The following is a 26,514-nucleotide window of genomic DNA, read 5'->3' as shown; positions in this document are numbered from 1 at the left end:
ATCTTGACTGGCTGCATCACAGCTTGGTATTGCAACTGCTTGGCATCAGACAGCAAGGCGCTAGAGGTAGTGCGTATGCCCCATTACATAACTGGGGCCGGGCTCCCTGCCATCCAGGACCTCTATACCAAGCGGTGTCAGAGGAAGGCCTAAAACTGTCAAAGAATCAAGCCATAGACTTTTTTCTCTACTACCGCACAGTCTATAACCAACAGAGCCCTGAAAAGCTTCTACTCTCAAACCATAAGACTTCTAAAAAAAGACTGCTAAATAGCTATTCAAAATGGCTACCTGCATTGACCCTTTTTTGCACTAACTCTTGCACTGACTATGCACATACACTGGACTCTACCCACACACTCACACATACTTACAGCAACACAACATATGCCCAAACAAACATTACAAACACTTTCAAACTCACCACATACACTACCGGTCAAAAGTTTAAGAACACTTACTTATTCGAGGGTTTTTCTTTATTTTGACTATTTTCTACATTGTAGAATAATAGTGAAGACGTCAAAACTATGAAATAAGACATATGGAATCATGTAGTAACCAAAAAAAGTGTTGTAAAAAATATATTTTGATTTGTTTTTGAGATTCTTCAAATAGCCACCCTTTGCATTGATGACAGCTTTGCACACTCTTGGCATTCTCTCAACCAGCTTCACCTGGAATGCTTTTCCAACAGTCTTGGAGTTCCCACATATGCTGAGCACTTGTTGGCTGCTTTTCCTTCACTGCGGTCCGACTCATCCCAAACCATCTCAATTGGGTTGAGGTAAGGGGATTGTGGAGGCCAGGTCATCTCATGCAGCACTCCATCACTCTCCTTTTTGGTAAAATAGACCTTACACACCCTAGAGGTGTGTTGGGTCATTGTCTTGTTGAAAAACAAATTATAGTCCCACTAAGCGCAAATCAGATGGTATGGTGTATCGCTGCTGAATGCGGTGGTAGCCATGCTGGTTAAGGGTGCCTTGAATTCTAAATAAATCAATGACAGTGTCACCAGCAAAGCACCCCCACACCTCCTCCTCCATGCTTTACGGTGGGAAATACACAAGTGGAGATCATCCGTTCACCCACACCGCGTATCACAAAGACACATGGGTTGAAACCAAAAATATATATATTTATGTCTTTCATTTAAAAAAAGTAGTGTGTGCATACATATATCTATACGTGTATGTGTCACACCCTGACCATAGTTTACTATGTTTTGGTTGGTCAGGGTGTGATCTGAGTGGGCATTCTATGTTGGATGTCTTGTTTGTTTATTTCTGTGTCTGGCCTGATATGGTTCTCAATCAGAGGCAGGTGTTAGTCATTGTCTCTAATTGGGAACCATATTTAGGTAGCCTGGGTTTCACTGTGTGTTTGTGGGTGATTGTACCTGTCTCTGTTCTCACCAGATAGGCTGTATAGGTTTTCACGTTCCGTTTGTTGTTTTTGTATAGTTAGTTATTTCATGTCGGGTTCCTTTTTTTTTCATTAAAGAACATGAATAACCACCACGCTGCATTTTGGTCCGCTTCTCCTTCACCAGACGAGAATCGTTACAGTACACACACACACACACACACACACACACGTATATACAGTGGGGAGAACAAGTATTTGATAACCTGCAAAATCGGCAGTGTTTCCTACTTACAAAGCATGTAGAGGTCTGTTATTTTTTATCATAGGTACACTTCAACCGTGAGACGGAATCTAAAACAAAAATCCAGAAAATCACATTGTATGATTTTTAAGTAATTAATTTGCATTTTATTGCATGGCATAAGTATTTGATACATCAGAAAAGCAGAAGTTAATATTTGGTACAGAAAACTTTGTTTGCAATTACAGAGATCATACGTTTCCTGTAGTTCTTGACCAGGTTTGCACATACTGCAGCAGAGATTTTGGCCCACTCCTCCATACAGACCTTCTCCAGATCCTTCAGGTTTCGGGGCTGTCGCTGGGCAATACGGACTTTCAGCTCCCTCCAACGATTTTCTATTGGGTTCAGGTCTGGAGACTGGCAAGGCCACTCCAGGACCTTGACATGCTTCTTACGGAGCCACTCCTTAGTTGCCCTGGCTGTGTGTTTCGGGTTGTTGTCATGCTGGAAGACCCAGTCATGACTCATCTTCAATGATCTTACTGAGGGAAGGAGGTTGTTGGCCAGGATCTCGCGATACATGGCCCCATCCATCCTCCCCTCAATACGGTACAGTCGTCCTGTCCCCTTCGCAGAAAAGTATCCCCAAAGAATGATGTTTCCACCTCCATGCTTCACGGTTGGGATGGTGTTCTTGGGGTTGTACTCATCCTTCTTCTTCCTCCAAAGACAACGAGTGGAGTTTAGACAAAAAAAGCTCTATTTTTGTCTCATCAGACCACATGACCTTCTCCCATTCCTCCTCTGGATCATCCAGATGGTCATTGGCAAACTTCAGACGGGCCTGGACATGCGCTGGCTTGAGCAGGGGGACCTTGCATGCCCTGCAGGATTTTAATCCATGATGGCGTAGTGTGTTACTAATGGTTTTCTTTGAGACTGTGGTCCCAGCTCTCAGGTCATTGACCAGGTCCTGCCGTGTAGTTCTGGGCTGATCCCTCACCTTCCTCATGATCATTAATGCCCCACGAGGTGAGATCTTGCATGGAGCCCCAGACCGAGGGTGATTGACCGTCATTTTGAACTTCTTCCATTTTCTAATAATTGTGCCAACAGTTGTTGCCTTCTCACCAAGCTGCTTGCCTATTGTCCTGCGCCTTCTTCACGATGCTGTCTGTGTGGGTGGACCAATTCAGTTTGTCTGTGATGTGTATGCCGAGGAACTCGTCGTTGTTGGTAATCAAGCCTACCACTGTTGTGTCGTCCGCAAACTTGATGATTGAGTTGGAGGTGTGCGTGGCCACGCAGTCGTGGGTGAACAGGGAGTACAGGAGAGGGCTCAGAACGCACCCTTGTGGAGCCCCAGTGTTGAGGATCAGCGGGGTGGAGATGTTGTTGCCTACCCTCACCACCTGGGGGCGGCCCGTCAGGAAGTCCAGTACCCAGTTGCACAGAGCGGGGTCGAGACCCAGGGTCTCGAGCTTGATGACGAGCTTGGAGGGTACTATGGTGTTAAATGCCGAGCTGTAGTCGATGAACAGCATTCTCACATAGGTATTCCTCTTGTCCAGATGGGTTAGGGCAGTGTGCAGTGTGGTTGAGATTGCATCGTCTATGGACCTATTTGGGCGGTAAGCAAATTGGAGTGGGTCTAGGGTGTCAGGTAGGGTGGAGGTGATATGGTCCTTGACTAGTCTCTCAAAGCACTTCATGATGACGGAAGTGAGTGCTACGGGGCGGTAGTCGTTTAGCTCAGTTACCTTAGCTTTCTTGGGAACAGGAACAATGGTGGCCCTCTTGAAGCATGTGGGAACAGCAGACTGAGATAGGGATTGATTGAATATGTCCGTAAACACACCAGCCAGTTGGTCTGCGCATGCTCTGAGGGCGCGGCTGGGGATGCCGTCTGGGCCTGCAGCCCTGCGAGGGTTAACACGTATAAAATGTTTTACTCACCTCGGCTGCAGTGTAGGAGAGTCCGCATGTTTTCGTTGCATGCTGTGTCAGTGGCACTGTATTGTCCTCAAAGCGGGCAAAAAAGATATTTAGTCTGCCTGGGAGCAAGACATCCTGGTCCGTGACTGGGCTGGTTTTCTTTTTGTAATCCGTGATTGACTGTAGACCCTGCCACATACCTCTTGTGTCTGAGCCGTTGAATTGAGATTCAACTTTGTCTCTATACTGACGCTTAGCTTGTTTGATTGCCTTGCGGAGGGAATAGCTGCACTGTTTGTATTTGGTCATGTTTCCAGTCACCTTGCCCTGATTAAAAGCAGTGGTTCGCGCTTTCAGTTTCAGGCGAATGCTGCCATCAATCCACGGTTTCTGGTTTGGGAATGTTTTAATCGTTGCTATGGGAACGACATCTTCATTGAAGCTGGGGATTTTAACAAGTCTAATCTGAAAACAAGACTCCCTAAATTGTATCAGCATATCGATTGCGCAACCAGGGCTGGCAAAACCTTGGATCATTGTTATTCTAACTTCCGCGACGCATATAAGGCCCTGCCCCGCCCTCCTTTCGGAAAAGCTGACCACGACTCCATTTTGTTGATCCCTGCCTACAGACAGAAACTAAAACAAGAAGCTCCCACGCTGAGGTCTGTCCAACGCTGGTCTGACCAATATGATTCCACACTCCAAGACTGCTTCCATCACGTGGACTGGGATATGTTTCATATTGCGTCAGACAACAACATTGAAGAATACGCTCACAAGAGAGACAACACAACACTACATAAAGAGAGACCTAAGACGACAACATAGCATGGCAGCAGCACATGACAACACAACATAGTAGCAACACAACATGACAACATGGCAGCAGCACAAAACATCGTACAAACATCATTGGGCACAGACAACAACACAAGGGGCGAGAAGGTAGAGACAAAAATACATCACGCAAAGCAGCCGCAACTGTCATTATTAAGAGTGTCCATGATTGAGTCTTTGAATGAAGAGATGAAACTTTCCAGTTTGAGTGTTTGTTGCAGCTCATTCCAGATGCTAGCTGCAGCAAACAGAAACGACGAGAGACCCAGGGATGTGTGTGCTTTGGGGACCTTTAACAGAATGTGACTGGCAGAATGGGTGTTGTATGTGGAGGATGAGGGCTGCAGTAGATATCTCAGATAGGAGGGAGTGAGGCTTAAGAGGGTTTTATAAATAAGCATCAACCAGTGGGTTGCGACAGCTATACAGAGATGCCCAGTTTACATAAGGAGCATTGGTAGCAAATCTGGTGGCTGAATGGTAAAGAACATCTAGCGCTCGAGAGCAACCTTTCCTGCCGATCTATAAATTACGATCTATTAAACTCCGTAATCTAGCAAGGGTAGGATGGTCATTTGAATCGGGGTTAGTTTGGCAGCTGGGGTGAAAGAGGAGCGATTACGATAGAGGAAACCAAGTCTAGATTTAACTTTAGCCTGCAGATATGTGCTGAGAGAAGGACAGTGTACTGTTTAGCCATACTCCCAAGTACTTGTATGAGGTGACTACCTCAAGCTCAAAACCCTCAGATGTAGTAATCACACCTGAAGAGAGAGGGGCATTCTTCTTACCAAACCATATGACCATTGTTTTGGAGGTGTTCAGAACAGGGTTAAGGGCAGAGAAAGCTTGATGTGGAGCATTTAACACAAAATCTGGGGAGGGGCCAGCTGAATAGAAGTATCATCTGCATATAAAATGGATAAGAGAGCTTCCTACTGCCTGAGTTATTTTGTTGATGTAAATTGAGAAGAGCGTGGGGCCTAGGATCGAGCCTTGGGGTACACCCTTGGTGACAGGCAGTAGCTGAGACAGCAAATGTTCTGACATTGTACACTGCATTCTTTGAGAGAGGTAGTTAGCAAACCAGGCCAAATACCACTCAGAGTAGGGCTGGGCAATATATAGTGTTTTTTCAATATATTCAGCACGATATGGAAAATGCATGTATCGCAAGAATCAAGGTTCTGTTATAATGTTTTACAAATGCAGCATCTCACTGTCTTTTCTCTGTCAGCCCAATGAGGAAGTGAGCTTAGCCTCTCATGAGGATGAAATCATCCCCAAAAAGGGCAGCAATGTTTTTTCAGTAATATGGAAGTGGTTCGGGTTCAAGAGGTCTGATGTTCAGCAAACAAATGTCCTGTGCAAAATGTGTCGAAAGACTTTTGCTACGAAAAGCAGCAGTACAACCAACCCCTTCCATCACCTGCAACTGAAACATGCGGTGGAATGGAAGGACTGCGTGAGACTAGGCAATGCCGATTCCAGTCACCCGATTCCGAAAACGTCTGCTAAAAAGACAAACTACCATAGCCGCATCCTTTTCAAATATAATCCCTTATGACAAGAAAAGTTTGAGGTGGAAGGAGATCACGGATGCAGTGAAGTATTAAATAGCTAAAGATATGGTTCCAAATCTTTACAGTAGAAAAGCCAGGCTTTAAAAAGCTGCTCGGTACAGTTGGCCACAAATATCTGCTGCCAAGACGCAGATATCATACGGGTGAAGTCTCAAAGACTCTCTGACATCGTGGAAGATGAGCGAAGACCGGCAGGTGTGCATGACAACTGACAGCAGGAGCAACATGATAAAAGCATTGCGATTGAACAACTGGATCCGCCTGCAGTGCTTTGGGCACAGGCATCACCTCGCCATTGATAAGTGTGACATTGGATAATTAAAGTGCATTCAAAAAAGTTATGTTCAGGCCAGCTGTAGGCTAATGTGTTAGTAGTGGTGTCATTCTGCCACAGGCTGTTTTAATTATAACAACAAATTAACTAAATTAATACATTTCAATCAAAATGATTATATAAATGACATATTCAAACAGCTAGTGGTCAAACATTCCTAAACAATAGAATAGAAGTGTGGATGTGTGTTGTTCATTTGTGTTGTTCATTTGTTTTGCACAAATAGGCCTTGAGGCCTTGTATATTTTTTATTTTAATAAAGAAAATTCAGTTAAGAATTATGTCTTGGCCTTTTTTAATTTGTTTAGAGAAAAACAAGAAATCGAGATATATATCGTGAATCGTCCACACTTGTAAAAAAAATAAATAGAGATATTACTTTTAGGCCATATCGCCCATCCCTACCTCAGACACCAATACTCCTTAGCCGGCCCACAAGAATGGAATGGTCTACTGTATCAAAAGCTTAAGCCAAGTCAATAGAAAAAGCAGCACAACATTGCTTAGAATCAAGGGCAATGGTGACATCATTGAGGACCTTTAAGGTTGCAGTGACACATCTATAACTTGAGCGGAAGCCAGATTGCATACCATAGAGAATACTATAGACATCAAGAAAGCCAGTCAGTTAACTTTCCGGTTACTAGTCCAACGCTCTAACCACTAGGCTACCCTGCCGCCCCTGATATACAGGGCAAAATAGAAATAGGTCTATTAGAATTAGGATCAGCTTGATCTCCCCCTTTAAATAAAGGAAGAATCGTGGCTGCCTTCCAAGCAATGGAACTTTACCTATTGAGACGATGTCACCGGGGACTAGTTCAGCACTGGACACAGGCCTCCACTTCCTGTTGCGGTAAACCTGTTGGGAAACATGTGCACAAACGTGTAAATATCAGGGGCCTGTGCAGTAGGGAGAAAATGTTTTGACACAGAGTAAAACAGGGAGGTACTTGCTGCACTTGTTCAATAATAAGAACACACAAATACGTTCGTTTCCGTTTAAAAACATTTTACACGGTGTGCCCTACTGAACACGACACGGACAGATCCATATGAATCCAGATCAAATCGATAATTTGGTTAATTCAGCATTTCCCAAACTAGGGATCGAAAGACTCCTACATGGGCGGCAGGTAGCCTGGCGGATAGGAGTGTTGGGCCAGTAACAGAAAGGCTATAACTGAAAGGTTGCTGGATCGAGCTGACAAGGTAAAAATCTGTCGTTCTGCCCCTGATCAAGGCAGTTAACCCACTGTTCCCCGGCCGCCAATGACGTGGATGTCGATTTAGGCAGCCCCGCACACCTCTCTGATTCAGAGGGTTAAATGCAGAAGACACATTTCAGTTGAATGCATTCAGTTTTACAACTGACTCGGTATCCCCCTTTCCCCCAATTGTGGCTCTAACTTGTGAACGATATGGACTATAACACTATTATGACCTGCAAGCTAAGACTCTCAGGAACAAGTATGTGTCTTCTATTTCCCTCTACCACGCACAAAAGCATGACTCGTTAGAACCGAGTGGACAGAACCAGCCACCAAATCAGACTGGGGGGGATATTCTGGGGGAAAAGATGATCATAATTGAAAGCAATGATACTGTTCTTTTCTACAGAGATCATACACAATTGTTGGCTGATGATCTTCTGATGCATTTCAATCACTTCAAACCATACTTCTCTCAGATTGAAGTACTGCCAGACTTATTTGCCATAGACCCAAATAAAAAAGTAAATATTGGCTGTTGATTACATCATTACATCATGCAAAAAAAGTTTACCAAAATGGGGTCTCAGCCCAAAAAAGCTTAGGAACCCCTGGGTAAAATGAGTCTGATGCTAGTATATAATGGAAGTCAGGGCCTTCGTTCTACAACTATAGAATAACAAGGCTCTGGTGAGAACTTGTTGATCTGCACTTGAGCAAGAAGAACAGGCACCTGTGCATGTATCATATCATCAAATATCAAACGACATGATAATTTCCGATAAAGATACTGTAGTTCACCTGGATCATATAGGGTTTGTTCCCCATGCGTCGTATCTCAGACATGTTCCTCATTTGCTGTTGTACCAGAGAGGCTTCGAAGGCTACCAGCATGAAGAGAGTGAACACGCTGTAGTACCAGTACTCATCCAGACACCACAGACCAACACAGAACACCTGAGGAGAGTAGAGAGAGAGCGAGCGTCCAACTTTACACCTGTTGAGCAGTACTTTGCTGGCCTGGTTGACGAATCGGCATCCACCATAGTTGCTAGAACTGTACTGGAAAGGATCATGTGAAAAGAAAATATCTGAGCTTGTGCAGTACGGTTCAGGTTAGCACGATAGTACTGAAAGGGTATTATTATTGAGTCAATACTATCCCATATGCCCTTAAAGAGATCAATATAGAAAGTGAAAGAGACTTCAGTGATTTTACTACGTATTACTAGACAAAACAACACGCAAATACGCAAGCACGCTCACACACACCTGAAAGACGAAGAAGGGAGCGGTGGCTCTCTCCCTGAAGAGTTCCAAGAAGTCCGGCACCACCATCTCAGCGCGGTTGGTCCCATAGCGCTTCTCGGCGGAATGCAGGTCTGTCTCCTCCTGGTAGCCTCGCCAGGCCTGGAAGAAGCCCATTGGCTGTCTGACAGGGAACGACACGGGGAGGAAACACTTCCTCTCCTTGCTGTCGAAGATGTAGCAGATCTTCTGGAACTCAAAGGAAAGGAGTCCCTCACCGTTCTCATCCTGAGGAGAGAGCAGGAGAGAGAGAGATATAGAAAGAGAGCAAGCGTGTACATGAGTTAAAACACACACACACACAAATGTGCCATCCAAAAAGCAGTGTGAATTTTTTCAGCTTTTTGTTAAAAAATCGCGCAAGATTTCAACGTCCTGCTACTCATGCCAGGAATATAGTATATGCATATGATTAGTATGTGTGGATAGAAAACACTCTGAAGTTTCTAAAACTAGTTAAATCATGTATGTGACTATAACAGAACGTGTGTAGCAGGCAAAACCCCAAAGAAAACTGTTCACAAAAAACAAAACAAAATATCCCTCCGCCAGTCCTCTATTGTCTGTGGCAAGGGAAAATAGATTGCGGCCAGTTTACAGTTCCTACAGCTTCCACACGATGTCGCCAGTGTTGGGAATTGGGTTGAAGTTAATCCTTGGTGAAATGAAGAATAGGCACTTCCTGTCATCAGGTACACCGGTAGAAGTTATGGAAGAGAGAAAATCGTCCATGATTTGTTGACTTGCTGCTATTAAATACAGATCGCCCCGTGATCAATTTGATCGATTATTAACGTTTACTAATACCTAAAGTTGGATTACAAAAGTAGTTTGAAGTGTTTTGTCAAAGTTTATAGGCAACTTTTTTAATTTAAAAAAATGACGTTGCGTTTTAGAAAACCTTTTTTCCTTCATAAATGGACATTTTGGGTATACATGGACGAATTTAATCGAAAAAAAGACCCAATTGTGATGTTTATGGGACATATTGGAGTGCCAACAAAGAAGCTCGTCAAAGGTAATGAATGTTTTATATTTTATTTCTGCGTTTTGTGTAGCGCCGGCTACGCTAATTCTTTTGTTTACGTCCCCTTCAGGTATTTCGGGGTGGTTGTATGCTATCAGATAATAGCTTCTCATGCTTTCGCCGAAAAGCATTTTAAAAATCTGACATGTTGGCTCGATTCACAACGAGTGTAGCTTTAATTGAGTACCCTGTATGTGTGTTTTAATGAAAGTTTGAGTTTTATCGAGTACTATTAGTTGTCACTCTGAAATTTCCCCTGATGTTAATCCCTGTACAGAGACAGCAGCCATATCTCGATAACTGACGAGCATAGAGATGTTAAGAGGACCATTCTGACACCATGCATTGCCCACAAGTTTCAACCAGTGTACCTGGTCATGTTCAGCACAGCACACCGCAGCAAAACGTTTTGCAACAGTTACAAACGTTTTCTCCCCATTGAACACAACCATGGGTTAAGTAAACAAGGTGTAGGCCAGGGGAACAAGGCAAACTCACCCTGTCTCTCTGCAGTTGTACCAGCTCAGCAGAACCGTTGTTGGGGGTGGGTATAACCTTAGCCAGGGTGGCCTTGTGTGGTTCTGGCTCCTGTTTATACACATCGATTCACAGCATGTGAGCAATTCACATACTCTGACAGACACAGCCTTTATAATCAGGTCAAAACTTTCTGGACAAGGGCACAACTCTACACATAATTTCAAAATGTCCTTGTGTAAAGCATAAAATAATGCTAACTAGAGTGATCACCAGTTATGTTGGGCAGTGTTAGTTCAATCTCCACCTAATTCCAAAACAACTGCAGATGATCCATCCACTTTACCTTGGAGCAGGTGAGCCAACAGTGCGCGTGCACGGACCAATAACCGGAGAGCGCTGTGAGGACGTGCGCGATCCCGATGGCAACGAGAGCAAGGAGGCCTGCTTCTGGGTACTCGGAAGTACCGTACATTCCGAGCCACACGTACAACCAGCCAGGGTACAGCACGGCTAAAAAAGGTAGAACCGTGCCGTGGAATATCCGGGGCCTGCGCCGGTACAGCGACACTGAGCTAACATTCTCGTCGTCAGTCTCGGCGCTGTCATACTGGCTGTTCATTGAGGGGGCCTTTTGCTGGTTCCCCGGCCCCTTATTGCCGTCCTCCCCAACCATATTCCCGTTTCTTAGTCGCGTTCGTTTTTGTCCATCTCTCCGGGCACCCTATATCCTCCACCCCCAGTTGTTTTAGTCAGGTCCAGTTTCTGAATCGGCTCATTCTCACACAGCTGCTTCCGTGTACGCAACCACGTAAGGAAACGTGTCATTTTTGCTCTCGTATGGTTACTTCCTGCCGATTTGAACACATTTGTTTGACATCAAATATCCTCAATCGAGTGCATATTAAAAGGAGCATTTTGAAAGCAGGGGTTAACAAAATACAGGTCAAAATATCACAGGACAATGGGTTGTTTCTCCTTTAAGAAATCTGGAATTGACAACAACCCAGGACCAATGGTATAGAACAATGGCAGTATGCAACGTGTTTCGACCAGTCGAAATAGAGGAGGGTGTATGCGGCAGATATTCTGTGTATGGCTGTGAACACATTTTATAACCTTGATTCTCTTTTTACTTTCTTTCTAAACAAGCCTTCAAACTACCTCCACCACAAACATGTAAGTGTCTTCAACGTTATGCATTTAATTCAGTTTCATAGCTATCTATTTGAGTAAATCTACTTTGTAAACTGTACTCATTTACACCAATAAAATACAGTTGTGACTTGACCAGTATCTATACGTTAGAGACATTAACGTCCAGATAGCTCAAATTCAAACTACAATTATAATGTCAAGATACGTTCGTTGATGACCAAATATGGAGTTTCGATGAGAATCTTAGTTTACTACCATTACGGCCAGTATGTACTTCCCAAAAATGTCTAAATAAAAATTAACAAGCAACCGGAAAAAAATGCTCTTCTGCATGGTCACGGCTCGAAGGGATCCATACAGTTTGTCAAATTATCGTCAAATCTGACTTTTCGTAACGGGTTAGAAAAGAGGATCTAATTGAAGATTGCAAGAGAATGTTTATTATTGCTCCTATCTGTCACACGCACTTGTGTTAGAAAACTGTTAATAAAGATGTTCAAAGTAGTCGCAGCTAAAGAATAAATGAACAGACCACGTCAGCTACAATAATGTTCTAATTTTTTGTTGTTGCTATGACTGTCATGTTGTTTTTTTTATCTACCTTAGTGCATTCAACAAAGTCGCTCTGTGTAATAGCATCTGCTGAATGACCAAATTGTAAATGTAAAAATAAACACGTGCAAAGCATGCTGGGTATTAAGTTAATGAGCTCCGCCCCCAAACAAGTGCATATTTGATAGGTGCGGACCAGAACCATATCTGAACCAATCATAGACGTCTATGTTACGTTTCACAAGTTTGAACTGAACTGAACTGTACAGTACGGTACCTGCCAGGCCAGTATCGTTTTATTCAATATAGTACAGAATACCATCGTGGATACCTTTTTTTTTTATGTATGCGTGCAATGTGAAGGAAGTTAGAGTTTCACGAGCCAATGCTAACTAGCTTTAGCGCAATGACTGGAAGTCTACAGGAATTGTTAGCATGCCAGCTGTTTTTGATCACATGACTGGGGAAGTAGAGAAATATATATATATATATATATATACAGTTCAATATTTTTTCCTGCATGCTTTCTATCTTGGTTTTGTAATTTAAGTTGACACTGAAACCTCTTTTCCATCCCGAAAATGACCACTTCTTAGATGGCTTGCTTAAAAATGTTCTATATAGAAAGAAAGATTATGTAATTAGCTCCAATGATTGTATTTTCCTCCATATTAAAAGGATAGTTCGAGATTTTGGCAATGAAGTCACTTATCTACTTCCCTAGTCGTGATAAAAAAAAACAGCTAGCATGCTAACAATTCCTGTAGACTTCCAGTCATTGCGCTAAAGCTAGTTAGCATTGGCTCATGAAACTACCTCTAACTTCCTTCACATTGGACATAGACATAACAAAATGGTATCCACGATGGTATTCTGTTGCAGCTTGTGATACTCATAAAATAATTATTTCACATTTAAAAAAATTGCCCCCACCCCCCATTACAGTGGTCTTGGCCATAGTGGGGTTTGGAGTGTGACTGTTTGAGGTTGTGCACAGGTGTCTTTTATACTGATAACAAGTTCAAACAGGTGCCATTAATAAAGGTAACGAGTGGAGGACAGAGGAGCCTCTTAAAGAAGAAGTTACAGGTCTGTGAGAGCCAGAAATCTTGCTTGTTTGTAGGTGACCAAATAGTTATTTTCCACCATAATTTGCAAATAAATTCATTAAAAATCCTACAATGCGATTTTCAGAATTTTTTTTCTCTCATTTTGTCTGTTATAGTTGAAGTGTACCTATGATGAAAATTACAGGCCTTTCTCATCTTTTTAAATGGGAGAACTTGCACAATTGGTGGCCGTCTAAATACTTTTTTGCCCCACTGTGCGGAAATCGACTCTGCGGCGCAGTCGATAGCGCACCAGGCTAGAAGGTCGAGGGTTCGAGACCTGCTCCCTGCCTGTTTCATTACACTGGTTTCAGAAGGGATCGGACTTTGCATCCATGACAGTGCGTGTGCTTGCCCGGTGAGCACGTTCCTGTAAGACGTAGAGCCGCAAGCTAACATTAATTTGTCCTATTTAGCTATTGTACCTGAGTTGTTATTTTACCTGAATTGCACAAGGACCTCTACTCCGACAATTATTTTTTTACAATAAACAAAGGCTTAGTGGGCAATTTTGTTTTTCATTCCTTCCACAATTGTCATTGTCACAGAAGAGGACACACAGTCCATGATTGGACATCACTGTAATTGTCTATGCATATCACAGAAACTGTTCTGCATGTCTGTGTCATCCTTCAGGCAGGCTGCCATGGATATCACCACCAAGTATTGCCATAAGGAGATGGAGAGCTATGGGCAGTGTGTGGCCGCTCACCCGTCAACATGGCAACAGCACTGTCAAGACCTAAAGATGAAGGTGGCACAGTGTACCTCTTCACAGTAAGGAATAAGCCGTTGTCCCTGACTATCAGTTGCGCATGTATAACTGTCTTAGCTAAATAGCCTAAAATCCATAACCTAACTTTCAACTCCTTGTACTCTGTGTCATTGTTTTGCATGTTAAGGAGTAGAATGATAGCAGCAAAATAACTGGTAGTACCCAGGCTATAACTGACTGGCTGAGATGGTCATATGTAAACCCGATACAGAGCAAAGTGGGCCCCCTCTCTGAGTCTGGTTCCTCTCTAGGTTTACTCCTATTTTGACAGTTGGAAATGGAGGAAAAATGGGCAAGTAGGAGAACAGTAAGGTGGATGTGGGGAATGAACCCTGGTCTCCAGTGGGGAACAGTATATGTGACTCGCCAGGAGCGTTAACGCTAGACCACAGGCTTTGCACAGGTTCTCCTTCTAGGCCCAGGCCCTATTCCCTCCACTGTGCTGCTGCTTGTTCTTCGAGGGTCTAGGTTGGGTTACTGTAAAGAACTGTTGATGTCAAAATAATTCAGATGCAAGAAGTCAAACCAGTGAGTAGTGTACAGTGCCGATGTGAAGTGTAGGATTGTGTTTAAGTTTTCTTCAAAATCTTCTTGATCAATGTTTCTGCAGCCCTGTGATCCAGAAGATCCGGACAGACTGTTCAAAAGAGTTCACAGAGTTTGAACGCTGCTTACTAGAGAACCAGAACTTACCTACCTCCTGTTCAGCACACGTGGCACGCTTCCTTGGCTGTGCCGAGACAGTGGACCTTGCCGGAGTGGGTGAGTGTTCACTGATTGTAGATCAGTCTCCGGCTCGTTCACGGCCCTCACTTTTCTTGTGATTATTGTAACTTTTGACTGGTGCTCCTTGGTGAGAGAGTGCTTTACATCAGTGTCTTTCATATTCGGTCTTCAAGTACCCCCAAAGGTAAACATTAAAGCACTATCTTAATCCATAGTATAACCTGGGTCTTTCTGTCCTTAGTATTCATACCTGTCCAGTGTCCGTACACCATAATGTATTTGTTAATCTCGGTTATCCCAGAACAAACATCTTGTGTCATTTTGTCATTTGTTTAGGTATTCTGTTTCTGAGAGATTACCTTTTTGAATACTTGGTGTAGTAGTTGAAGAAGTGAATAGATCTCCTCTTTCAGCAGTGAACCCGGTTCCTCAGCCCTCTTAGGACCCAGCAGTGACCATCATCCATCCCTCTCAGAGAAGATATCTCCATCCTGCAATACTAACGCCGGACTGCAATCATGGATAAATCACTGCCCATGTCATATTGATAACATCCTGACTTTGTACATGAATAAAGTGGACTCTTGTCCATGGCTACTTTAGGATTTGTCAAGAGAACTCAATGTTAGACATTTACAAGTTATTGGGACTGATTTCTGCCTGAGACTGTCAAGATTCAAGACAGGTTATTTCTTGAATTTATTTAATAACTCTTCGATGCTACAGCTCTCTGACATACACTGGGACAATGGGATTCAGAGCTGTCCTCTTTTCTATATGTGAAAATATTCACTGGGCAGCAGGTTGTGTGTAATACATATTTATAACACTGTAGTAACCTCGGGTAGCAGCATAAATGGTTCTATTTTCCTCTACAATTTATATTGAGAATGAATGTGTGTAACGGAGTTAGCTTTGCAACCTCACTCCGCAGCATATCTGTGCACAACTGCGTGTTATCCAAGTATCCCTGGTTTGCGGGGGAGTGGTCTCTTGTAAATGTTATTTTGGGTGAAGTTTATCATTAAACTCCTATATTTCAGTCCTATTACTCATCCAGTTTGGATACATACTCTGATGTTATGGTGCCCCTCTCTCGCTCCCACGCTCATTTTCTTCAGGTTGGAATGAGTCATGGTAGAATATTCAACCGTGGAATGTATGATATCTCTCCCACACATCTCTCCTTGGCTACTCACTTGTTGAGGGAAAGGAGGGAGCACAGGAAGGAGGGAACAGTGGCTGGAAAGTTTGAATTTGAAGGAGCTAAGGAAAGGTGGAAGGAAGGGGGATGAAACAAGAGGCTTTCCACTGGCCGGAGGGAACGGAGCCCAGGAAAATGGAGAAGGTGGAGGCTGTGGAGTTATAATCTGTGTGACCATAGAGAGACAGACGAGGGGGAGGATGTTGAGTTATGTGCCCTTTGACTACTAACCAGAACAGGCCACCTTTTCTGCTTCAATTATTAAAGGCTGAGGTAGACGCAATCAAGTGGAGAGATTCTTCCTTAGAATTGTCAGTATTCAAAAAGGTCAACACTTTGACACAAACAACATACAGAGGCTCTTTTCTACAATTACATTATAGCTCTATCATACCACTGAGTGACAAAACATCAAGAACACCTTCCTTATATTGAGTTGCACCTCCCCCTTTTGCCCTCAATTCGTCGGGGCATGGACTCTAAAAAAGTGTCAAGCGTTCCACAGAGATGCTTCCCACAGTTGTCAAGTTGGCTGGATGTCCTTTGGATGGTGGACCATTGTTGATACACATGGGAAACTTGAGCATGAAAAACCCAGCAGTGTTGCAGTTCTTGACACAAACCAGCACGTCTGGCACCTACTACCATACCCCGTTCGAAGGCATTTAAATATTTTGTCTTGCCCACAGACTGAAGAGGTGAATCCAGTTGAATCCACCCTCTGAATGGCACCCCTACACAATCCATGTCTCAAGGCTTAAAAATCATTCTTTAACCCCCGTCTCTTCATTTTAACAAGTGACATCAATAAGGGATCATAGTTCAACTGGATTCACCTCTTCAGTCTGTGTCATGGAAAGAGCCGGTGGTCATAATGTTTTGTACACTCAGTGTAGCAGAAGAAGCCTTGCATCATCAGCATCTTACACATACTCAGAATAATGTAGGCATATTTAGTCTGACTCTGAATTGACAGGTTATATTGAAGAAAGGCAACATTACACGCAAAAAGCACATACACTGGAATAGGTCACAGAACAAAAACTTAGAACAATTTCTTTCAGACAATCTAAGAATAAGAATTTCTCATACTTTCCAGAGAAATGTATCCCACAATAAATTATATCCACGTAAATACTATACTGTAAAAAATATATATCATCAGTCAATTATGAGAAATCATACAGGAAGCGGACTCCACAAGATGGTCTCAGTGTGGGTATAAGCTATAGGAAAATACTATCATTAGTGCTATGTTCATAGTAATAATTATTTACATTTTGAAAGTGTGGCACACAGCTCATGCTACAACATAAATACTTAACCATAAGAGTACAAAATATTGAACAACGTCTATTGTAAGGTGTGTTTTCGATCAAAGATAAATAATTACAGTGATTATACCTATAGTAGTACTGTATTATTCATTGTAACAACAATAATATTAACACAATTATTTTCCATTGGAACACATACTTGTTTATCGTAGCTAGGGCCAGTAGTTTTCCTGACCACATGACCTGACCAGGAAAGACTCCTGGGCCTAATCATACTTTTTACTTAAGTGTTACACACCCATTAGTATTCAACTTCTACATTTTAGTTAGGGCCAAGGACAAACTCCTGCACCTTTATTAGTGAATACTTCACAGTATCAAAGAAATAATTACATGAAGGCTAGCTCTGGTCCATGTTATCACATACAGCTTGCTGATGCTGAGCATTCCCAAGCAAGCCCCACATAAACCCCTGAACCAGAGCTACATGAAAGCGTTACACTTTCCTTTACACAACCCTGTTTCCTTTATAAGGTTCTCCGGATGACCCTGTCAGCCTACTCTGTAGTGGTGTTCCTCAATCCTGGTCCTGGGGACCCAAAGTTGTGCACATTTTTGTTTTTTTCCTTTCGCACCTGACAACGCACCATCTTGACCACACAGCAGCGCAGAGCTTTCAAGGCCTCCTTCGAGGTGTCCTCCAAACCATGCAGAAAGGTAAGCAGACCAGGCATAACATTGCTTCTTTTTTCTTTCGCTCTCTTTTCAATGTGCACCCCTTTGGGTCCCCAGGACCAAGATTGAGAAGCGCTGCTCTATAGGACCCTGTTAGCCTACTCTATAGGACCCTGATTGTATCTATAGTCTAAATATCTCCTTTTGCTATGTTGACTAATGTGAACTAATCAGGGGTTAGAGTGATGTGTAAATAATTTCCTGTTATAACATTGCTAAAAATTCTAACACACTAACCTGAGCGCAAACTTTAGACCTAAGTTACCTAACCCACATACTTCACTCATTCACATACAAATCGAGCGTGCCACTCTGTATCCTTCAACTCATCTCAACCTATAATGAAAGCTATCCCTCCAACGTTCCTCCAGATCTACCTGTACCTTCATTCCAGTCATTCATTTAGGCTCAACTTCCATTCACTTTCTGATTTGGCTGAATTGACCCCATCAGTGGCCATCTCCAATACAACGGTTTTTGGGTTGAATCATGTACTGGTGACAGCTCTGCCCCTAGTCTGCTGTAACCTCTCTGGTATGTGTCTTCACTCTGCTCCTAAACCCAGCTGCCAAGAAGACTCCCTAACCATGTGGACAACATAAGCAGGTCAGATCATGAGCTAAATGAATGAAACATTCCCCATTCATTAGCAACCTAATAAGTAACATAGGTTTCTGACTCACAAACACACAGACCTGGATTCAAATAGTATTTCTTCTCTTCAAAATACTTTAACTGCTCTTGATTTAAGCTTTCCTGGGCAATCCTCCCCTCCCTTATATGAAACAAATGAGAGAGTATCAGATAAAGTATGATGTCATAGGATTTCACATCTGTCTGCTACAGGTAGGACGTTGGGATCAAGCAAAAGAGAGTGGCTTTGTCCGAATACCCATATTTGCGTCCTAAATAGTAGGACGTTTGAGCATGTGAAAAAAAGTTTTATAGTATGTGAAATCTTGAAGAGCTAGTGTACTTTAAATGCCCGGATGTCATACTCATTTTGGCTTTCCATCTAGTAAAATTCGCTAGGCACTATTGAGGAAGATAATCACCATTTCGCACCTGCGTGTTCGACAACAACTGATAATCAGATGAGGGGACAAAAGCGATTGCGCATTCGATGATGCCTTCTCAGTATGGATGAGTAGTGTTTTGATATTTGTTGCTTACTGTATACGTTTGTACTAAACACAATGTTCTAAATAGTACGTAATATGATTAGTACACAGTATGCAGTTTAAGTAAGTAACGGGCAAGCCAGATTTAGTTCACGCCCTACGTCATAGTTGAGACCTTAAATGGCTACCTGGGTCGTGTTTGGTATGGAAAAACGTGTTCTTAGTGGATAAGTCGAGGTAGTACATCCCTATTTCACTCCTAAGGTTTCCTCCCTACAGAACATGACCAGGTGTTTCCTATTATGCTTTTACTTGGTCATGTACAATAAGCCTGGTCAGACATGGATATGGACCCAGCTCAAGCATGGTTGGTGTGATGACCTTCTGGGTCTAGTAGGATAACTGGCCATTAGCTGCTTCTCTGAGTGTTGATTGGTAGAGTGAGTCAGGGATCAAGGGTGAGGGGTCAGGATGTGAAGTAGGAGTTCTGCATGGAGTAGAGGCGGTCGATGGGGTTTCCCACCCGCCCCGCCAGGAGCCCACTGTCCGCCACTGCCAGGAGACAGTCGCCGAGGTGACTGAGGCTCCCGTCGCTGTCCAGATCGTGGAACACAGTTTCTGAATCTAAAGGGAGAAATAGAGTTAGTGTGTCTGTCTGTTTGGTCCGTCTGTCCATCTCGCTCTCTTTTTATGTTTCTCTCCCTCTCTCTCACCGTAGGAGTGGAGATGTTCAGAGCCCAGCTGAGGGGGTATGAGGCCATGGCGGAAGGGCTCTCCTCCGTAGATGTTGGGGTCCAGAGCCAGTAGCTGCTGTCGTGGCAACGAAGGGTACGACAACAGACCGTCCAATCCGTGACCACTAGAACCGTCTGGGAAGAGAGAGACAGAACATGAATCAATCCCTGCATCTCTTCCTCTCGTCCTGCCCCTTTACCTCCAGAGACATTGTTTCACCTGCTTTGAGGTGAGTTTCCTGAAACTTAGCTACTTTGGCAAGCTACTCTGTTTAATTGTTACTTTTGTAGCGAAAGACTAATCTTCCTGTGCATGAATGACCAAAAATGGTCAAATTAAGCACTTCTATATCTACCATCCCGCGAGTTAAGTACCAGTTAGCTACAAGGTTTTTGGGAAACCCCTGCTCTGTTCTCCCCTCTCTTACCCTCACTGTCATCGTTGCTCTGTCGCCCCCCCCTGGTCGGCCCTCTCCTGGACCCTCCCAGCTGCTCCTGTTCCTGCTGCTGCTGTTGCTGCTGCCTGCGAGCTATCTTCTTCATCTGCAACGCACAGGACCAACACACACTGGCACACTGATAATGGACCCAATGGCGCTATTGCTCTGTCGTTCGTTAGAAGGATAGTTCACCAAAATTAATTGCATTGTTATTTGGGTGAACTATCCTTTTAACTGTGCTTTAGCCTTTAAAATAAATGTTAGCATGCGGTTTCAGAGCAATTGCGCCATTAGATTCATGATTAGTGTTATATTACTGTCATGGGCGGGGGGAGTGGCGATTCAGGACAGGTCAAATATCTCACCTTTGCTCTCTGGTTTTGGAACCACACCTGCACGACTCGAACTGTCAACCCGGTCTCAGCTGCCAGTGTCTCTCTCACCTGAAGATAAGAGAAATTAAACCATGACACTAAATGGGACAGTGTGTGTATATGTCTGTGTGTCTGTGTGTGAGAGAAAAAAAGAGAGACAGAAAAGTGAAAGAGAGAAGGAACAAAATAAATAAACCGTATTACGCCTGGTCTGCTTACCTTTCTGCAAGGTTTGGAGGACACCTCGAAGGAGGCCTTGAAAGCTCTGCGCTGCTGTGTGGTCAAGATGGTGCGTGGTCGCTTTGACCGTTTGTGGTCCTTCCCTTCGCCGCCCTTCCCCCCTACAGAACCGCCCCCACCATCCTCATCCTCACTCTTCACTGAGGGGTGTGGAGAAAGACAATAGGATCTTCAATTGACAGACAAACTGGTATCAAATGGTCCCTAGTAGTGAATCCCAATTAAAAAACAAGTCATTAGGTTATCACTGTGTAATTATGTAATCTCCTGCACTTTCTGTACCATAACAAAGTGCCATCCAGTGATTGTATTGGTTGATTGATTGATTGATTTGTTGGTTGCCCTGTCTTTTCCTGTTACCTGACTCAGTGGGTGTGGGGCTGATGGCAGCCAGCATCTCCCTCTCCTTCTCGTAGTCTCCCCTGCAAAGCAACTGTCCCTCCTTCAGTACAAACTCGTCTCCGCGCTGCAGCCGTCGCTCACATTCACAGCAGTTGAAACAGCCCAGGTGGTACACCTGCCCCAGCACACGCATGATCAGCTCTGAGCGCCCAATCACCTGCAGGCACGCACTGCACTTCCTGACAAACAGCCTATAGGGACAGAGGGGAGAAAGGGTGCGTTCCAGTGTGTAATAGATAAGTTGTCTTTATTGCAGTCGAGTGTGTTCCAGGTTGTCTTTTTTGCAGTCTTGAAGATGTTTAACGTCTCTAGAATCACAGTAGGAATATGATCAATGAATATTCTGAGATGTGCAGAAGACACCGTCTTGACCACACAGCAGCACAGAGATTTTAAGGCCTCATTTGAGGTGTCCTTCCAAAACGTCTTTTTTGTAGTTGGGTTGCAGATGATCAGGTCTCACATCGCTTGCAGGAGTTGTTGTAATTTCTCACTAACATGATATTAGCAGTCCTCTGAGATGTGCCGAGCGACTGAATTAAAGACAACATGGAACGCACCCAAAGGCAGAGACAGATTGCCTGAAAGATTAGACCTCATTTGCACCTGTGAAGATTCTCAATCAAACCTGTGTATGGTATCTAATTAAATGTCACATCAGCATTTCCCATAACTTAAAGCTTGAACATGTAACATAGCTAACATCTACATGGTAATGCTTTAGAATGTCGTTCTTCCCTGATGACACTTGGGGGCAGTAGTCAACTGACATGTAGGGAGCCTTCACTGAAGTGTTGGTGGATTCTAGTTTTTTTACGAATTCTTTACATCAATATATTGAACGAGCTGGTTACAGCCCATCATTACCTACTATTCACAATTAGTAGGATTTAGAAGAGAACATGTGAAACATGTATCGTGCTTGGACAGTTTTTTTAACAGTTCACACTCATTCACCGGGCTTCGTTGTCTACTTTCTTTTTGTTCATTCACCATTACTCTCGTGTGTCCCACCCCTTTCATTTTCTCCCACTCTTCATTCTCTTCTCATCAACATATCAATTCAATTTAAAGGCCCCAAAACTCCTGCTTTTAAATTCCTCTTGAATTCCAGTTGTTTTATCCCTCTATCCCCCTTTTTCTATCGCTCTTCAGTATTTTCTGACAGGATTCCCAATTCCCCCCCCCCTCCATTCTCCTTCGCTCCCTCCCTCCACAGTTCAGTGAAACTAACAAAGACAGGATTAATTAGATTGTTGTTTAAACAGTGCGATGCCCAGACAGACGCTGTAAACTCATAACTAGGGATTGGCCATAGCATGGGGTTAATCTCTCTCGCTCTCCTCTCTCTTTTACACACCAAAACACGCACGCACACACACACACTCTTTCCTCTTTCTTTATCGGTCTCTCTAGCCTAACCAACCCACAAACTCTCACATATTACAGGAAACCAAGGTTACTCATCAATATACGGTGAGTACTTCCATATACGTTTCTACAATGTCTAAGCATATTTAAAACACACACCTGCACATGCCTAATCATATGATGGCATATTGACACAGGAAATCCTGGGTCATTAAACAAGACTGCAAACAATAGGTCTGCTGTGCAGAGACTTAGCTCATAGAAAGAGAGAGACCATAGAGAGAAAAATGTTTCTGTTGAGCAAGGGATGACAGGATGAGATGAGAAAGTGACAGGATGACTAGGGACAGAGAGATAGAGGGAGGAAGTTAGAGGGAAGGAGAGAAGTGTTAAGGCTCCCTGACTGGGTGAGAGGAAGGTGTTAGTACCCCAAATCTGAAGGGCGGAGAGGGGAAGAGGTGAAGAGAGGAGAGTGAGCCAGGTCGGCACATTAGAGCTCCTAATCTGTGATCTTGTCCTGTCCGAACCACAGCTGCCACGGATAATCTCTCTCAATCCATCTGTCTGCCAAACTAGCTAACACTCCCGAAAATTACCCCAATCACAGCCCACCACCATCACACATACTTACTTAACCAAACATACTCACTTGCCAAACACACTTACACACACGCATGCGCATACTCACACACACACACACACACACAGACGCACGCACACAGACCTATCGAGGAGTACCTCTTCAACACTAATCCAGGCAACACCACCACCACGACTATCAATTCACTTCACACTCCATTATACCGAGCATTATACCGAGCTGTCCACAACACACAGAAAGTTATTTCAAGTGCCTCCTCTTAATTGCCTCATTGCCTACAGCAATTGTAAATAAAATATCTCATCCAATAGCCCCGAAAATGGCAAACCAGAATTTTTAATTTTAAAGGGGAAATCTGCTATTATTTTATTTCAACATTCACAACATATACACATTAATTATTGAAGAAAATAACTTATGCCTCATGAGCTTAGTTCAATTGTTATCCTTACCCAAAATATAAGATTGTTTTACTGCTTTGTTTGTAAACAAAGTAATTGTAAACAGACACGGGATAGCCTCAAAATATTGGTTAAAACTATACATTTGATCTCATGGATGGTCAGTCCTTGCATCAATAGCTCTGTATACATTTGAGAGTAGTTACATTTCTCCATCCTTCAGCTATTTACAAAATCATTGGCAGTGTGTCGGCTTTGTTATTTGAACTGCAGATTTCCCCTTTAAATCCCAGTTTGTTTTTTAAAACTTCCATTTTATCCTGCCAGAATTGACTCGACATAAAGGCGACATGGGACAACGGTCACCAGACCACAATTCCTCTGCAGTGTTTAAGTCCTGATTTTTGTTTTTAATCCCATTTCATAGTGCCACATATTGTAGAATGTAATAAACTTGGAAACTGAAGGCAATGGTCACTGAGGGAGGTCTCTAAGTAGATCAGTCTAATCCCCCTAATAGAAGTGTAATTCACAATAGACCCACCCACCTCTGTCCCGAATGGCACCATATTCCCTTTATAGTGCACTACTTTTGACCAAGGCCCAAAGGGCTCTGGTCAAAAGTAGTGCACTATATAAGGGATACGGTGCCATTTGGGACGCATCCCCAATAACCCAGGGAGAGGAGAAATGGCTCATGGCTGCTATCAAGATGAATGGTCCCACTTTAGACAAAACATAATGAAGCCTTCATAAACCCTTTATAAAGCCTATATAGGTGTCTCCGAAATTATCACAAGCATTCGTAAGCAAACGGAGTTAGATTTGACCCTGCTTGGCACTTTGACCTCCCCAATTCACGGCACCAATGAGATTGACTGGGTTCGAATCCCAGTGGGTTACGACTGTTGAGACATTAGCTTGGGGAGCGAATGCAAGTCCTCAGATCTCAGCAAAGACTATGTTATGCATGTGTTAGTTGTATGTTGATGTGTATGTGGAGCTGCTTGCTCCTATGTGCGTAAGCATGCATGTTCGGTATGTGTCCATCCATGTGAATGGATTAGTGAAAATGTGTTTTGGGTTTTGTATTGTCAGCTATCAGTGAATGTTTGTTTTAGCATATTGGAAATGTAAGCTTGGGTGAGGTTGTGGGTATGGTATCGTTACAGTGGATCTGGATGTTATAATCTTAGTATAGCTTTAGTATAATTTTATTTTGGTGTGTGAGCATGTGTGTGTGATTGTGTGTATCCACGTGCATGTGTGTGTGCACGTTCAAGTCAGTGTGTGAGCGGATATTGCACTGTGAAGCAGGATGGCTCAGAGCCAGGATTCAGTAATCACATCATCTCATTTTATTAAATCTCCCTGCACTGCTTCTGTGTTATTAAAATTTCCCAGCATTCCCCACGATACAGCTACCCCCGCCGCCACCACACACACACACACACACACACACACACACACACACACACACACACACACACACACACACACACACACACACACACACACACACACACACACACACACACACACACACACACACACACACACACACACACACACGCTCGTGACTCACACACACACACTAAGATGCCCACATACAAAAACAGACACATACACACAAAAAATGCTTGGTTGTTTGGTTGACCCAACTGCTGAGTTGCAGGTGTTTGGTCACTTGGTTGGGTTGTTTTCTTTAAAAACTGCTGGATCATTGGTGCTGGGTTATTGATCCAGCAGGTCAGATCATTAGACTGGAGGCCTAGTTTAGTAGGGTTGTTGCTTTCAGATAGTTATTTTTAGCCACCCATGAGAGTTAACGTAATTCCTGTTAATCTGTTCTGTTGTATAGTTATCACACGTTTAGATCCATAAAGCTTACATAAGTGTATGAGTTCCCCTAAAATCGTATTTAAATCCCACTGTTGCGATACAATAAGGTGATATACCTTATTATAATTAAGCAATGAGGCCCGAGGTGGTGTGTGGTTTATGGCCAATATACCACAGCTAAGGGTTGTTCTTACACACGACGCAACTCGGAATGCCTGGACACAGCTCTTAGCCGTGGAACAAAAGTATGTGGACACCCCTTCAAATTAGTTTGGCTATTTCAGCCACACGCGTTGCTGACAGGTGTATAAAATCGAGCACACAAGCCATGCAATCTCCATAGACAAACATTGGCAGTAGAATGGCCTTACTGAAGAGCTCAGTGACTTTTAACATGGCACCGTCATAGGATGCCACCTTTCCAACAACTCAGTTCACCAAATTTCTGCCCTACTAGAGCTGCCCCAATCAACTGTAAGTGCTGTTATTGGGAAGTGTAAACGTATAGGAGCAACAATGGCTCAGCCGCGACGTGGTAAGCCACACAAGCTCACAGAACGGACCGCTGAAGCACATAGCGTGCAAAAATTGTCTATTCTCATTTGCAACACTCACTACCGAGTTTCAAACTGCCTCTGGAAGCAACGTCAGCACAAGAACTGTTCGTCGGGAGCTTTATGAAATGGGTTTCCATGGCCGAGCAGCCTCACACAAGCCTAAGATCTCCATGCGCAATATCAAGCGTTGGCTGGAGTGGTGTAAAGCTCGCCGCTATTGGACTCAGGAGCAGTGGTAATGTATTCTCTGGAGTGATGAATCACACTTAACCATCTGGCAGTCAGACGAACAAATCTGGGAGAGAATGCTCCTGAGTCCGAATGCATAGTGTCAAGTGTAACGTTTGGTGGAGGAGGAATAATGATCTGGGGATGTTTTTCATGGTTCGGGCTAGGCCCCTTAGTTCCAGTGGAGGGAAATCTTAATGCTACAGCATACAATGACATTCTAGACGATTCTGTGCTTCTAACTTTGTGGCAACAGTTTGGGGAAAGCACTTTCCTGTTTCAGCATGACAATGACCCCGTGCACAAAGCGAGGTCCATACAGAAATGGTTTGCCAAG

General features: G+C 43.5%; 2 protein-coding genes and 1 pseudogene across 7 annotated transcripts in view; 1 reads left to right on the top strand and 2 right to left on the bottom strand.

Moving 5' to 3' along the window:
- LOC135554850 (endoplasmic reticulum transmembrane helix translocase-like) overlaps positions 1-11,006 on the bottom strand; it is a 42,036-nt pseudogene extending 31,030 nt beyond the window's left edge.
- Positions 9,536-15,698, top strand: LOC135553911 (coiled-coil-helix-coiled-coil-helix domain-containing protein 5-like). 5 transcript variants are annotated; one of them, XM_064985838.1, is made up of 5 exons: positions 11,053-11,141; positions 11,483-11,509; positions 13,786-13,926; positions 14,535-14,686; positions 15,064-15,698. In XM_064985838.1, coding segments are annotated over exons 2-5 (324 nt in total). In that variant the 5' UTR covers positions 11,053-11,141; positions 11,483-11,507; the 3' UTR covers positions 15,093-15,698. The 5 variants fall into 5 exon arrangements, with proteins under 5 accessions (XP_064841912.1, XP_064841913.1, XP_064841910.1 ...); XM_064985839.1 differs by lacking the exon at positions 11,053-11,141 and adding an exon at positions 11,200-11,348; XM_064985840.1 differs by lacking the exons at positions 11,053-11,141; positions 11,483-11,509 and adding an exon at positions 9,536-9,844.
- A 1,119-nt stretch (positions 15,699-16,817) lies between these two features.
- The window catches only part of LOC135553910 (LIM homeobox transcription factor 1-alpha-like), a 28,883-nt gene continuing 19,186 nt past the window's right edge, over positions 16,818-26,514 (bottom strand). For both annotated transcript variants that reach the window (XM_064985836.1, XM_064985835.1), the window contains 6 exons: positions 21,136-21,368; positions 20,755-20,915; positions 20,527-20,604; positions 20,150-20,264; positions 19,701-19,856; positions 16,818-19,611 (listed from right to left, as the gene is read on the bottom strand). In XM_064985836.1, the coding sequence (XP_064841908.1) occupies positions 19,454-19,611; positions 19,701-19,856; positions 20,150-20,264; positions 20,527-20,604; positions 20,755-20,915; positions 21,136-21,368 (901 nt within the window). In that variant the 3' untranslated portion in view covers positions 16,818-19,453. The remainder of the gene's footprint in view (positions 19,612-19,700; positions 19,857-20,149; positions 20,265-20,526; positions 20,605-20,754; positions 20,916-21,135; positions 21,369-26,514) is intronic.

The sequence above is a fragment of the Oncorhynchus masou genome, chromosome 14 (assembly GCF_036934945.1).
Source record: "Oncorhynchus masou masou isolate Uvic2021 chromosome 14, UVic_Omas_1.1, whole genome shotgun sequence".
Classification (NCBI taxonomy): Eukaryota; Metazoa; Chordata; class Actinopteri; order Salmoniformes; family Salmonidae; genus Oncorhynchus; species Oncorhynchus masou.
The sequence above is the reverse complement of the archived record's forward strand: the minus strand, read 5'-3'. Positions and strand labels throughout refer to the sequence as shown.

Coding starts and splice junctions, on each gene's coding strand:
- LOC135553911 (XM_064985838.1), top strand. Junction 13,927..14,534: donor GCACAGTGTACCTCTTCACA/GTAAGGAATAAG, acceptor ATGTTTCTGCAG/CCCTGTGATCCAGAAGATCC. Junction 14,687..15,063: donor AGTGGACCTTGCCGGAGTGG/GTGAGTGTTCAC, acceptor CTCCTCTTTCAG/CAGTGAACCCGGTTCCTCAG.